General features: G+C 32.7%; 1 protein-coding gene across 1 annotated transcript; it reads right to left on the reverse strand.

Moving 5' to 3' along the window:
• Positions 1 to 3,551: 3,551 nt before the first annotated feature.
• Positions 3,552 to 5,147, reverse strand: LOC137828916 (aquaporin TIP1-1-like). The gene is made up of 2 exons (XM_068635670.1): positions 4,539 to 5,147; positions 3,552 to 4,045 (listed from the first exon to the last, which is right to left on the reverse strand). The coding sequence occupies exons 1-2, from the start codon at positions 4,911 to 4,913 to the stop codon at positions 3,659 to 3,661; spliced, it is 762 nt and encodes a 253-aa protein (XP_068491771.1). The 5' UTR covers positions 4,914 to 5,147; the 3' UTR covers positions 3,552 to 3,658.
• Between the last annotated feature and the right edge of the window lie 10,734 nt (positions 5,148 to 15,881).

Here is a 15,881-nt window from a genome sequence, read left to right on the forward strand (position 1 = left end):
TACCCCAAACCAATTAAAACACCTTCATATAGAAGGAATAGTTGTATCTCTTATCTCTAGTAGGTTTTTGGTGTCTATTGGAAAATAAATGTGTGGATAGAAATTAATATTAGATATAATTTTGTTTGGCATGTAGTTCTCAAAACATTTTATAAGAGTTATAACATAAAATTTAGGATATACTGTTCTACCACTTATGATTTGAGAAAATTTTATGTCTCAATACTTTTAATGAAGTAAATTATTTTAATAATAAATATCAATTTTGAGACTCTGAAATAAGTTATTTTAATGAAATGATTCCAATACCAGAAAATCCAAGAAAAAACTTTAAAAAGAGTATTTTGAGGAATAGATACACGAAAGTTGGAAAAGGACAATGTATTTTTTAAAAAGTATCAACTATTACATTATAACTTTATAAAAAGGAATTGATAGTAACATTAAAACAAAATAATATACATTTATAACACAAATATTCTCTCTAATATGTCCCAAAACCTTAAACAAAAATTACTTATTTTTTCCGTGTATTTTTTCAACTCTTTTCACTTTTATGTGCTTTAAGGTTCCTTTCTTTTCTTTAAACTTTTTTCTTTTCATGAGACACGAATACATATATATTATCTTTGAAATTTGAGTAATAATAAAAAAGAAAATCTTCAATTTAAAATGACATTATGAATTATATTAGTTTATGTTTTATTCAAAAGAATTGATGATTACTAGTATTAAAATAATTATAATTTGCATTAATTCTGATGCATATACTATTTTAAATGTTACATATTAGAATTGTGTTAAATGTAATGAATCTTTGAGATATGTATGTTGCTAGCCATTGTATAAGAATCGACGTTGCATTTAAAACAGAATGAGAACATGGCAACTTCTATTACTCAAGATTTTTTCAGAAACCAAGTTGGGTATGCAATTCGCTTTTATGTTTTTATTTATTTTCTTAATGCAGTTTACTCTTCAAGCATAATTGATGAAGTTCTAAAAACTCCATATGAGAATCTTAATAGAAAAAAGTCTTCATGTTCTTTAATAATATATAATTTTTGCGGTTGAGAGTGGGTAGTAATTAAATGAAGGAAAGTTTTATGATGACTATAATCTTACGGATAGAGGAGGGAAAGCGTATGGGTTGCTTCTGTAATGGGATAAGTTTTCTTTACATTCAATATTTATTATTAGGGGTTTTATTGCATATATATTTATGGTATTTGTGAGTTTGCTTCCCGATATCTACTTTATGGAAAAATGGCATTTATAGACCCATTACTCATATCTCCCCCACCATGGTGAATATCATAACTCCAATTAACTATTTTTTACATTCTTGCTTAATGTAGCCATTACTAAGTGAATGATAGTTCTGATACACTTATCAAACGCAACATGTTAAACAAATATATGTAAGGTCTATACATAAAAAAGAAAATCTAGATTAATGATATAATCACACAACTTATATTAATGTATGAGATAAATAATTTTGCCAAAACAAGTGAATTTGTCCTAACTAAGATAAAAACTTATCTTTATTTACACTAATCGAAACTTTAAATTAAGGTTTTATATTGGATCTAACAATCTCTTCCCTTTTATACGATGTCAAACAACTATTAATTTTGAATTTAAGTATTTTAAAAAAAGATATATCAAAGCATATTTCATAGAAAGATGTATAATAATATGTTAAGGTCTAATATGTATTGGAGCAAAAATATGAGATCATATAAGAGAATTCTTATGACAAGATGCATGCAACAAGTATATCAAAACATATATATAAGCAAATGTATTAGAGTGTAACATATAAAAAAAATGAAGTAAAACATATATAGTATGAAAGCATGAAACAATTAATAAATGTAATTTTTTGGTATGATAAATCATCAAATTTCTCATCTTATTAAAATAACTTTTTGATAATGTGTTTTACCTGTCAAACAACTCAAAATTTATTCTAAATAAAATTAAACACACAAGACAAAAAATAATTCATACTTCCCATGAAGATTTTGCTATGGTTAAAGAATTGGAAGTAATTGAGAAAAACAGAACCTGGGAGCTAGTGGATAAATGTTTTATTGATGTGAAGTGGGTGTTTAAGGTTAAATTCATACTAGATGGCACAATTGTTAAACACAAGACTAGGTTAGTTGCCAAAGGTTTTCTTCAAAAATAGGGAATTGATTATACAGATTTTTTCTCCTGTGGCAAGGTTGAAAACTGTTTGACAAGTTGTTGTTCTGGCTATTTGGAGAAATTGGATTATATGTTAGTTGAATGTTAAATTAGCTTTTCTAAATGGTCCTCTGGGAGAAGAAGTGTATTTCTGCAGCCAGGGAAAGAACAAGTGTATAGACTGAAAAAGGCTTATATGGCCTTAAACAAGCTTCTTGAGCTTGTAATAAACTAATTGATACTTTCCAAGCCAAGGAAGGTTTTGTGAGATGTACAGTTGAATTCGATGTATATGAGAAGGAGACTCAATACAAGAATTGTTAATTGTGTGTCCCTATGTAGATGATTTGATTGTAACAGGATATATGCAGATTGAGATTGAAGAATGCAAGGTGAAGATGAATTTCTAATTTGAGATGACTGATCTAGGGACTCTCAGCTATTTTCTTGGTCTGGAATTTGTACACACTCCCAAAGGAATATTGCTATATGAGACAAATTATACGTGTGAAGTTTTAAAGAAGTTTAATATGGTGAATTGCAATGCAGCTCCTATACCAGTTATTGCAAATTGAAGCTGACGGAAGAACTGGATGAAAAGGCAGTGGATGCAACTTTGTTCAAGCAAATTATAGCAATCTTAGGTATCTTTGTAACAACAGGTCAGACATTAGCTATGGAGTTGGATTAATTAGAAGATTCATGAATGATCCTAGAGTATCACATATGGCTGCAACTAAACATATCTTGAGGTATCTAAAAGGTACAACTGCCTTTGGCTTAGTTTTCCCGAGAGAAACAAATCAGGATGGAGTTGTCCTAGAAGCTTTGGTATGGAGATAAGGTGGAGAGAAAAAACACTTTTGGCTATCTATTCAAGTATATGAATGCACCAATCTCTTAGCATTCGAAAAAACAAAATCTTATAGCACTCTCTTCCTGGAAAGCCGAGTGCACTGCATCTGCAGAAGTCGTATGTCAGTGCTTATTTCTGGAAATTCTGCTTGAGGAGATGAAACTGGAGCACAAAAACCAGTACAACTGTTTGTTGATAATAAATCTGCTATTTGCCTATCTATGTAAAGGAAAATTGGAACTTGTCTATTGTTGCATTGAGGATCAAGTAGCTGATGCTTTCACTATCACTTAGGCAATTGAGATTTGAAAAGCTGAGAAGTCTATGGGGCTTAAAGTCAGCAGATATTTTGGATTAGAGGGGAGTGTTATAATAATCCAAATATTGTAAACTGTATTAACTGTAACAATTACAGTTATATAGTTTTGCTTAGTTTTAACTGCAAAGAGCTAGACCATGTATGTAATGTAACAACTGAGGAAAGAGAAAACCAACCAAGTACCAGGTTCATGGATCACAGCCAATTCATCACAAGAATAAACCAAGATCATTCATACACAAGTGAAATCATCATTATACATAAGAACCTTCATCTTTCCTTTTTCTTCAATAATAATTACGGTAATCTCTGCGGAACCTCTGACGGGTGGAGCTAACAAAAGCCAACTCATAAAGAAACCCAGCAAGCCCACCACCAACGAGAGGCCCAACCCAGTAAACCCAATGGTTTTCCCAGTTCCAGCCCACCAGTGCAGGCCCAAACGCCGCAGCCGGGTTCATGGAGCCCCCATCAAAAGGCCCAGCCACCAAAATATTCGCTCCAACGATTAAGCCAATCACAATTGGCGCTATCGTTCCCAAACTATTCCTTCTGCTCCTGGGGTCAGCGGCAGTAGCATATACCGCGTACACCAATCCAAAGGTCATCACCATCTCCAACGCCAAAGCGTTTCCCACTTTCACACCACTCGAAAGTCCGAAAACCGGTACTCTCTGTCATGTACCATAGCAAAACTCAATCTCTGAAGATCTCAATTAGAGAAGAATTCAAATCATAAATATAACTGGAGTTGAATTGTGAGGTTGAATTAGGTTAAATCCACCTCCTAGATTATCATAATCAAATTCATTGAGACTGTTATGACTAGCGCTATCCGGCTCCATAAACTCACGTATCAACTGATAATTCATACACAATGCTATTTCATTTTGGATCATTCTTGTAACAAACTAATGTATGATTTGATCGATAATCTTATTTTTCTTAAGTTTGTTGTCAGAAGTGTGATTCATTTTCTTAAATGAATCTCACCTAATTCAAGAAATTAGTTCGACTATTGAAAATGTGATTAACTAAGGTTCGAATCTCGTGTAAAAGCAATTATTTAGTTACCTATAACAGAAGTGTTTCTAAACTAAGATACGTGTTTGAAAGAAGAATTGAATAAGTATAATTGAGTAAGGGTAATTGTGACGCTAATTGTACCTGTCCGCCGGAGGTGAATTTGAGAAGCAAGCAAGCGATGACGGAGCCGAGGATCTGAGCGATCCAGAAGAGGATGCAGCGGAGCAAGGTAAGGTTGCCGCCGACGAAAAAGCCGAAGGTGACGGCGGGGTTGACGTGGCCGCCGGAGACGTTTGTGCTGACGGAGACGGCGGCGAAGAGGGCGAAGGCGTTGGCAACGGCGACGATGACGAGAGCGGTGGGCGCGTCGGCGCTGAGGTTTTTGACGGCGATGGTGGAGCCGGAGGCAGCGAAGACAAAGATGAGTGTGGAGATGAATTCGGAGAGAGCGGCTCTCCAAGTGTCGCTGTGAATGTCGTCTTGGGTCCTACGGACTATGAAGGTGCGGAGCGCCATTGTCCGTGTGATGAGGATCCAACGGTGATGTATGAAGCTACTGACAGTGGGGAAGTGGGTTGATGAGTTGGGTGGTGAGGACTAAGTTCAGTTTCATGGTGGCCGGAGAAACTGGCTGTAGCCGGTTCCGGCACTGTACTAAGTCACTGCTGAGTCTTTCTTTAAGCTTAAAATACGTCTGGGCTTTCCGTCCACCTCATATAGGAGGGGAAAATAAACGAAAAAGTATTGTCTTTTTAAAGAATTAATTATATTTTAAGTTTAAAGTTAATCTTTTTGAATTTTTTAAATTGGAAAAATATTTTAAAAGTTATATAGAAAAATGATAAATGACAAATGCTCACATTCTTGTGGTGTAGAATAATTATATAACTTTGATGTGATATTGGATTTGAATTAAAAATTGACTTATTTTTTATGTAATGTATTTTTCTTTTTTTTGTGTTTAGGATTTTAGAATCATTTTGTTCTCTGGTTGTTCTCATCTTATTATTTGTGTTTTTCATCTTTTTGTTCGTGTTTTTCATTTTCTTGTCCATGGTTTTTACATTCTTGTCCACGCTTTGCATTTTTCATCTTGACGTTGTTCATTTTCTTCTCTATGACATCTTCGAGCTCAACCGTCAATACTCTTCCACTTGCATTAGAAAAAAGGAACAACCATTCATTCTTGTTTTATGGTTTCAATCCCTAGTAGACATGTTCTCCTCTGTACATTGTTTTAATCCTTGCAAATTTGCCAACAAAACTGTAGAGAAAATACATTCGTTTAACCAAATTCTGAATAAAGTATACATTTTTAAAATGAAAAAAGAAAGAGGAAAAGAGGTAGTCTAACCAAACTTAGTCATAGATGAGTAGTAGTCCAAAATTTCATCTTCCACCAATCTTTAACAAATGAGAAAGTACCTTATATTTCTTAAAATGAATGTTTCATCCAAATATTTTTATTAACACATTTTTATTAACACACTGTTTGGTTCTAGGGTGACACTCTAGTTGAAGACGGATGAGAGGGTGTCACCTCATTTGATTCAAGACAGAGTTGAAGGTGAGGGAGTGAGGGGAGATAAAGTTGAATGATTCGTTGATCCTCTGAAGCTTGAAGAAAAAAAAAAGAAATTTGTGAGAAAAAAGTCACGTCACAAAAGAATAAATACCATGCTACCCTTACTTTTGTTCATTTTTTTGAAAGTTTTTTTTTTATCAGCAATGAATAAATTAAATTAGAGGGTTACTTTAGGGGTAACCCAACCCATATACACAATCACAAAGTTACATTCCTTGTGATATAGAGCAAAATCAATTACCCAAAAGTTTTGAAACTTTAGATGTCAAAAACCTACAACTAATTGATCTCAAACTGGTGTACACAGGTGTAAATTCTGCACCAGTTTTTCCTAATACTATTACCAACATCAACATTAAAACAAAATAATAGTAGCTCAAAGTCTGCACTAAGAGAAAAAAAACACAAATTGTATTTGGCTACTTAGAATTCTGTGCAGCAGAATAACCTTTGACAGCACCATTCCCCCATACCAGACCACACCAAGAATAAAGACAGCAACAATGCGTTAGTCCTTTGTGGCTACAGGATCTCCACAAGCTGTTCCTTGTATTAGTACACACCTTCCAGCACAACAATTAACCATAAGTTCTCCATCTTGTAACATTCTGTCCACGCAAACCATGGTATCCTGTTCCAACCAGAAACCAGAAAACCTTTCCTAGCTTTCAGCTAGGATATAAGTAATACAAATTGATAAAGAACAGTTATAACAATCTTAGAAATAATTCTATATTACACATCACCCATCCCTCCTACATAACCCCTCATACCCTTCCACCATTAACCTATCTTCCTTTCATCTCTATGCAAGTTTTGAAAGTGATTTTATGTTACATTGCACCACTTTCATCCACTACCATGCAAGACAACACCACCACCACCATTGTACACTTATGCATGACAACATGTTATTCCATTTTAGAGATTCCTGAATTTGGTACAGGAAATCTCTTTGACCACCATGAACGTGATGAATGTCATGAATGCAGTGCATCAGAGTAGATAGGCCATAGATAATGTTGCTCATTCACGACCTATATAAAAACATGGTTCTGGGAAACACACATTGCAAACAAACTCTTCATTCAAATAGACTTATGCATTGCTTGGGTGGGCTTGGAGAGCTTCGTGAGTTAGCATAGTGGTAGAAGAGTGAGTTTTTTACTACATATTTGATCTCAGGTTAGCCATTATGTGAGTTTTGTAGCATGCCTAATCAATTACCACTTAAAAATAACACAACACTTAGTCGATTATGTTATTGAAAATAGTTGATAATTGATTATGTTGAATACATAATCGATTATCTGAGATGTGTAAATATGAGCTTAATCGATTATGTTTGCGTTGTAACTAAAGACATAATCGATTATTGTTTTTAAGCACAAATTCTTCTTCCTCCTGGTTGTGTTTTTGTTATGCTGTTGTTCAAGTATGTCATTTTTTTAACTTATATTTTGTTTCTGTTTTAAATTTGTGATTTAAATTTATATTTTGTTTGGATGTTTTTATTACAAATTTAATTTGTTTAATTTATTTTAAAGTAGTTATTTATGTGAATAAGTTTGTAATTGACTTGAATATATTTGTAGTTTAATTTAAATGTGTTTATAATTGAAATGTTTTAGAAATTATTAGATTACATGTATTTCATTTTTAGATGTGGATATTTTATTTGAAATTCAGTTATTATATTAGTCAATTAATTATATTTCATTTTTAGATGTGGATATTTTATTTGAAATTCAGTTATTATATTAGTCAATTAATTATCTTATGTCCAGTTAAGTTGTTTATATTTTTTTTATTTTTTTTACATTAATTTAAATTACAGATCTGAATATTTTTTTTGAAAATATTTTTATTAATATAAATTAATGTTATCTTATTTATCAAAATTAATTAAATATATTATTTAAAATTAGAAATATTAATATAGTAATGAATTTTATGTTATATTATTTATAATTTAATTCATAAATTAAATATATTTATTATTGAGAATCCATTTGAATGAGTTTTGAGAGTGTTAATTAAATTTTTCATGGACGGCTTCCTACATATCAGCATATTCAAAATAAAGGTTTGCATTTATGTTATATGTGTACGCTTTCTGAAATGCACGAGGAATCTATTCAGCATTTATTTAAAATGTTCTAATGTTTTGCATATTTGGAGTTGGGTTCGACAGATTTTTCTTACTTCTCATTTTTCTAATAAGGATGATTTTCTTTCTTTTATTAAGAGTGATGGTAGTCATTTGGTTAAATTGATTAATCTTGTTGTGATAACCTTTTCTATTTGGATGATATGGCGTATAAGGAATTATGCTAGATTTCAGGATAAGATTGATCTTTCTAGGGCTATTTCGGTAATTAAAGATTTAACTTATCTAGTGGGAAATTCGTCTATTGCTTTAATGAAGAATGATATGTTGATTTCAACGTGATTAAGTTTTTTGGTATTAATACTCGTACTGGTAAAGTTTTTTATCCTCTTCTTGTTAGATGGAAGTTTCCTTCACCAGGCTGAGTTAAAATTAACACTGATGGGGCTGCTATGGGATATATCCTGGTCTTGCTACTTTTGGAGGTATTTTCCGTGAGAGTATGAGGGAGTTTATTGGTGCATTCTCTGTGTTTCTTGAAATTCAGACTGCCATGGTTGTTGAGTTTTATGGAGTTATACATGTTATGGAGGAAGCTCAAAAGATGGGGCTTACTAATGTCTGGCTTGAATGTGATTCTGCCTTGGTTTCTACTGGATTTACTGCTAGGACTAATGTTCCGTGGATACTTCATAATCGTTGAAATATTTGTCTTAATTACTGTGAGAAAATCAAGTTTAGGGTTACTCATATTTTTCGTGAAGGGAATGCATGTGCTGATAAGTTGGCTAATTTAGAATTTATAAATTGAGAATCATTTCATTGGTATAATAGGCTTCAATCTATTGAACTTAAAGCTTTGATGTCTCCAAATCCATGAAGTTTGCTTGAAGGTTGGGTTGCTGCTTGTGGATATGGGTTTTGGGTAGATTAGAATTTGTCAATCTACTCTTAGCTTAATCCAAAACTGAATCAATAAAGTTCTTTCAAAAGAAAAGTGTTTTTCAAAGTAGTGAAAAACAACCTGTTGGTTTATCGTTTTAATCGGTTGTTTTTTCACTTAGTGGTTTTGAAAAAGCTAAAATTGGTTGACCTAACCGTCAAGGCCAATTCAATCGGTTGAAACGAGTTTTCAATCGATTGTTTTTTGAAAAAGCTTAATAGAATTTGTTAAGTCTGGTAAATATGTTTTCCATGATTTTAAACTGTTTTGGCCTTTAATTAAAAGTCTTAAACGGCTATTTTTGATACTATATAATTGGTGTTTACATCTCTGAATAATGTGAGATCAGATTACCAAAAAGATTAAGAAAGTTTTCCAAGATTGCAAGATTGCTTAAAGTTTTGCTTTGGTTAAGAATGGAATAGGAAACTACTGTAATTCTTCTGTATGAGGTGTGATCTTTCCTATTCTTACTTGTATTTATTTTCGTATTTGTAAAACTTGTAAGGTGTTGGTGTATACAGTCAGAGGGTGTTCTAACTTGTTGTGAATTGTGTATCAAAGAGGGTGAGTGTTCTTGAGAGGTTCGAGATCACCTTGGTGTTTGTGTGTTTGTAATCTAGGATTGATTACATAGTGAATTCTCAGTGGTTTGCAGGGGACTGGATGTAGCTCATGTTAGGAGTGAACCAATATAAATTCTTGTGTGAATTTCTCTATCCTCACTCCTTAAACTATTTGAATTGTGTTTTTATAAATTGATGATAAAAACAATCAGTTGATTCACATAAACAACCGATTGCTTTTCTGGAATCAATTAAAAACAGTTTTGTTTCTTGGCTAATCTGATTGCTTCTTTTGTGCTTCTTCATTAATCTTCATTCTTGTCCAGTATTTTTGAAAATCTTTCATTAAACAATTCACCCCACCTCCCCTCATGTTTAAATCCTTTAATTCTAACAATTGGCATCAATAGCTAGGTGCTTGAAAGTCACTCAAGTTTTGATTTAAAAATCTTTTTTTCATGGCTAATAAACTACCCTTTGGGGACGGTGCTTCTATTAATAGACTACCTTTATTTTGTGGTGTAAACTATCAATTATGGAAGATTATAATGATTTTTTTTGTAGAATCAACAGATAAAGGGATTTGTGATGCTATTGAAAATAGCCCTTTTTTTCCATAAACTTAAAAAAAAATTATGTGTGTGTTGAAAAACCTTGGTTTGAATAAACTAAGTCAAACTAGAAAGTTAAGTTTGACTAGATTGCGAAAAATATAATAACATTTGCATTGAGTTCTGATTAATTCTTCAGGGTATCACAGTGTGCATCTGCAAAGGAGATGTGGGATATCCTTGAAGTCACTCATGAAGGAACAAACGATGTGAAAAGATCAAGGAAGCGTGCTCTCATTCAAGAGTGTGAAATGTTTAGAATGCAGAAGGGAGAGACAATCTCTGAAGTGCAGAAAAAATTCTCTCATATTATTAATCATCTTATGATTCTTGGAAATACTTTTGAGAAAGAGAAACTCAATATCAAGATTCTCAAATGTCTTGACAGAACATGGCAACCAAAGGTCACAACAATCTCAGAATCTAGAGATTTGACTTCCATGACAACAATTTCATTGTTTGGGAAGCTTAGAGAGAGCATGAGTTAGAGATGGACAGGTTGTTTGTTCAAGAAAATGAAGATAAGCATGTTAGAAACATTGGTCTAAAGACTGTTGGTCATAGGAGGTGTCAAGAGTCAAGTGATGATAGTGATGAAGATACCTTCAGACTACTGTCCAAGAAATTTAGAAAATTCTTGAAGAAGAACAGCAGGAAGAATCACTCCTCTAATAGGTACAATAGCAAGAAGCCAAATGATTTTAACTCTAACAAATATACCTGTTTTGGTTGTGGTGAGTAGGGACACATCAAAGCAGATTGTCCCAATAGTGAGAACAAAGAGAAAGTAGAAATCAAGAAAAGTGAGAGAAGAGGCAAGGCCAAGAAGGCATACAAAGCTTGGCAAGATAATGAGGTGTCTTCCTCTAGCTCCTCCTCAGAAGATGTAGAAGTCAATTTGTGTTTGAAGGCAAAGGAAGAATATGAATCAAGTAGTGTAAGTTCAAACTCTTCCAGTGATGTTGAAAATTATAGTCAACTTCTTGAAGCTTTCAAAGAAACTCATGAATAAGCTAATAGATTGGCCCTCATAAACAATAGGTTGAAAGGTTTAAATAACTGGATGGAAACTAAAGTCAAAACCTTAGAAGAAGAGTTGGAAAACTCCAGAAATGATTTTGAAACTCTTAAACTGATTTACAAAAACTCTTATTGTGAGTGTGACTCAAGCTTTTGTAAAAACTGTGAATCTCTTGGAAATAAGGTTCATTATCTTGTGAAAATTGTGGATAAACTTTCAAAAGGAAAATCCAACTTTGAGAATGTATTAGCATCTCAAAATTGTGTCTTTGGAAAATTTGGACTTGGTTTTAATCCAGAGCAAGAATAGTGGCATTTCAAAACCTTTTCCAACCATTGCAGAAAAACAACCGGTTGAAAAGTCGAAACAACCAGTTGTTTCTTGTTTTTATTGTATGAGAAAAGGCCTATTTCTCTGCTTGTCTTGGGTTATTTGCCTTCATAATGGCTTTATGAGCTTCTATGTAAGGTATAACTTCATTTGTGTTGTTCAATATATAAAAATGTACTTACAAGACTTCTGATCGAAATTTTCTTACAATATTCACACCACGTAACCATTTACTTGTAAAATGCTTGTGGTGCCATGAATTAGCTGGAAGACTATTGGATTTGCTTTTGACATGTACTCTGAACAAAATTCAATACTTTCTTCAGCTATGTACCTTTCAATCATTGAAGCTTCTGGAAGATAATGATTTTTCACATAAGCTTTCAAAATTTTAATATACCGCTTAACAGGATACATCCATCTTAAGTACACTAGTCCACACAATCTAACCTCTCTTACTAGATGCACAACTAGATGAACCATGATGTCAAAAAAAGATGGATGAAAAAACATCTCCAATTCACACAAAATAACAACAATTTCATCTTCAAGTTCATCTAGCTTTAATGAATCAATGACTTTACAACATAGGGAAAAGAAGAATGAGCACAAACATGTTATGGTATGTCTAACATTTTTTTTGTAAGATCCCACGAATAACTACCGGCAACAACTGATGCATGAAGATGTGGCAATCATGAGACTTCAACCCAATTAACTTCAAATCTTGCATTGACACTAGGCTCTTCACATTTGAGGAATGTCCTTATGACACTTTCACACCCTTTAGACATTGACAAAAACTTACTTTTTCATCTTTTGACATGGTGTAACAGGCGGGGGCAAATATGTACGCTTACCCATTTCTATCGGTGTCAACTCGCCTCGTATGTTCATCTGAATCAAATCTAAACGAGCATTTAGACCATTATTCGTCTTCCCGTTAATGTTAAGAAGTGTACCAATTAAGTTATCACACACATTCTTCTCAACATGCATTACATCTATACAATGTCTGACTTCTAACCTCGACCAGTACGAAAGATAAAAAAAGATTGATTTTTTCTTCCAAATGTTTGTCACAAATACTTTTTTTTTTTTTTACTTACCGAAGGTGTGCTCTATGTTATTTACCTTTTCATAAACATCAACACCAGTTAATGGAGTTGGTGGACCACTAGTCTCTGGATGTCCATTAAAGGCCTTTTTCAACCTCTGATACCGAAGATATACTATCTTCCTTCCATGTTTCAATTGTCGAGAATCGGTGTCTTTTTCACATATTGGACATGCTTTCTTACCCTTAACACTATACCCTAATAAGTTACCATATGCTGGAAAGTCATTGATGGTGCAAAATAACATGGCATGCAGCTTGAAAGTTTCATTAGCAAATCCTACATTAACTTCAAATCTTAAATTAGGGGACTTAGATAAACATCTATGTCATTCCCTCGCTGTTTCGGACCGGATATCATCATAGATAACATTATGTATTTTCGCTTCATGCACAATCCAGAAGGTAATCTGTAAATAGCTAGTAAAATAGGCCATGAACTGTCATTTGTACTCATATTACCAAACAAATTCATTCCGTTTGTAGCTAAACCAAGTCGAATATTTCTTGATTCTTTACCAAACTCTGGAAACTCATCATCAAATTCCTTCCATTGAATAGAATCTGTTGAATATTGGTACATGCCATCACATTTCCTCTCATTTGCATGTCATCTAAGATTCTTAGCATCGTTTGGGTTTGCAAACAAACGCTTCATCCTTGGAATGATGGGAAGATACCACATAACATTCATTGGGGATCCATGCTTTTCTATCTCTTCAATAGTATCATCATCTTTTTGTTTCAACTTGTAACGTGATAACCCACATCTCGGACAAATTTTTAACAATTCAAAATCTTTTCTGTATAATATACAATCATTAGAACATGCATGTATCTTTTTATACTCCATACCCATTGGACAAAGAATCTTTTTGGCCTTAAATTACGATTAGGTAGAGTATTTCCCTCTGGAAGCATATCCTTCAACAATTGAAGCCATTCCGTGAAGCTTTTATCAGTCCATCCATTTATTGCCTTCAAATTTATCAATCTTAACACTGCCGAAAATCGTGTGAAGTTATTTGATTCAGGATACAATGGAGTCTCTGCATCGCTTAACATACTTCCACATCCATGCGCTTCTGCAAAAGACTCATCTACCACATCATGAATCATGTCCTCCAATCGATCATCATGTACTACATCATCCATGTTAGACCCCACATATTCTTCAGTTGCGAAAATACATGGTCAATTTAATAATTCACCATGTCATGTCCAAGTTGTATAAGATTGAAGAAACTCATCACATAAAAGGTGTTGCCTGATTATCTTAACATCTAGTATCCTTCCATTCAAACACTTAACACACAGACACCTGATTTTTGCTCCATCATGACCACTATAATTTGCGTTACGTTGCGCAAATTGTATAAATTCTTTTACTCCTCTTTCATACTCATCACTTATGCGAACATAATTAATCCAATTCGATCCATTATATTTTGTAATAGTCATTCAAGTGTATCTAATAAGTGTTACATCTCACGTGTTTGCTGAGGGTCGAACACCCCCCAAACTCAATACCAGCACGTATCAATTATCGAGGGTCGAACACCCTCAAACTCAATACCAACACAATAATTATATTATAAACTAACAACTAACATAATATAAACTAATAATAAATACAAATTATAATAAATATTAAATAATATAAAATTTTAAAAAATACAAATTATAATAAATAAAATATAAACATATTCATAAAATTAAAAAAAAATTTAAAAAAATTAAAGCACCACCAACATTGTGCGTGAAGTCAACGTTGGTGAAGAGTGGCATGAGACCGACGGAAACAGCGACAGAGCAAAGAAAAACACACCCAAGAAGCATGAAGGCAATGAAACAGTATTTCGACCAATGCAAAAAAAAAAGTAAGAGAAACGAACAATGCAGAAGAAGAGACCAACAAGAAGAAGAAACAGAGCTCGAGAACTTACAATGACACGCGGAAGCAAACGCAAAGCGAAAGAAGAGGTGTGAGTAGGAACAAAGCGGGAAAGAAGAGGAAGAAAGTATGGAAAACGTAAGTAACATGCTTCAGAGTTAGGGTTAAAAATAATTTATGAAATCGACTATTTGTAATAGCCGCATTCTTATATCATATGCTTTGATTTAAGAATGCGGCTATAGGTAAAGCCGCATTCATAAATCAAACATTTTGATTTAAGAATGCGAATATTACAAATAGCCACATTCTTCAATCAAAAGCTTTGATTTAAAAATGTGACTATTACAATAAATCAACCGTTTTGATTTAAGAATGCAGCTCCTACAATTTGTATTCATAAAATTAATTTAAAAATTGTCACTACATTTTAAAATACGGTGTGATAGTAAAAACAAGTTAAATAAAAAATAGTTATTTTTACCCATATATTATTGTCGTGTTTTGTGTCTTATAATATGTAATTTAACTATATCTATGCAGCATCTGCATTTGTGTGTGGATGTTTCGTAACTATGTTTATGTTTCATAATTAATAAGTTCTTTTATTATTATCATAGATAATCGTAGATTGATTATCAGAATAATTTATATGGATAAGGAGGATATAATTAACTTGGTTAGAGGTGATGTTAAAAAGCCAACCATTTGAGTCATGGAAGGCATTTACCATAACATTATAAACAAAGTTTGGTCCTTCTCCGTATGAGTGCCATAGTTTTGCATTATTTAAGTTGTCTTAGAGAGGGTTCATAGTAAGTTTTATAGTGAATTTACTAGAATGGCCAATCGTACGGTTGAAGGGAGCAAAATATGACATCGTCTACGTATCGCTTAAAATATTTTTTTTTTTTTAAAGAAATGATACTTTTACTGAGAGAAATATGAGAGCTCTAGACAACTATTGATCAAATTGATTTAAATATAAATATATGTAATAAAAAATAAATTTATAATTAAGCCATATAAAAAAAATATTAAAATAATAATATTAAGAATTTATAATATTAAGAATTATAATGTAATTATATAAAAAAAAAATAGAATTGTCAAAGTTAATTATATCATATTGATGTAACTGGTTGAAACATGAAAAAGAGCAGACTAAGTATATGGATAACCTAAGACTTTAAAATAAGTTTCATAAAACTCAACTTTCTACTGCACCAAATTGGAAGCACAAAGAAACTAATTCATAGCTTTTGGTCTGTTGTTTTATTTTGTTGGTCGCAACTCCAATCAAAGTT

Source organism: Phaseolus vulgaris, chromosome 7, assembly GCF_000499845.2.
Source record: "Phaseolus vulgaris cultivar G19833 chromosome 7, P. vulgaris v2.0, whole genome shotgun sequence".
In the NCBI taxonomy this organism is placed as follows: domain Eukaryota; kingdom Viridiplantae; phylum Streptophyta; class Magnoliopsida; order Fabales; family Fabaceae; genus Phaseolus; species Phaseolus vulgaris.

Excerpts from the sequence above, each read along its gene's own strand:
- LOC137828916 (XM_068635670.1), bottom strand. The coding sequence starts at position 4,913 with ATGGCGCTCCGCACCTTCATAGTCCGTAGGACCCAAGACGACATTCAC. Across the intron at positions 4,046-4,538 it reads AATTCACCTCCGGCGGACAG|AGAGTACCGGTTTTCGGACT; the intron begins GTACAATTAGCG and ends GGTACATGACAG.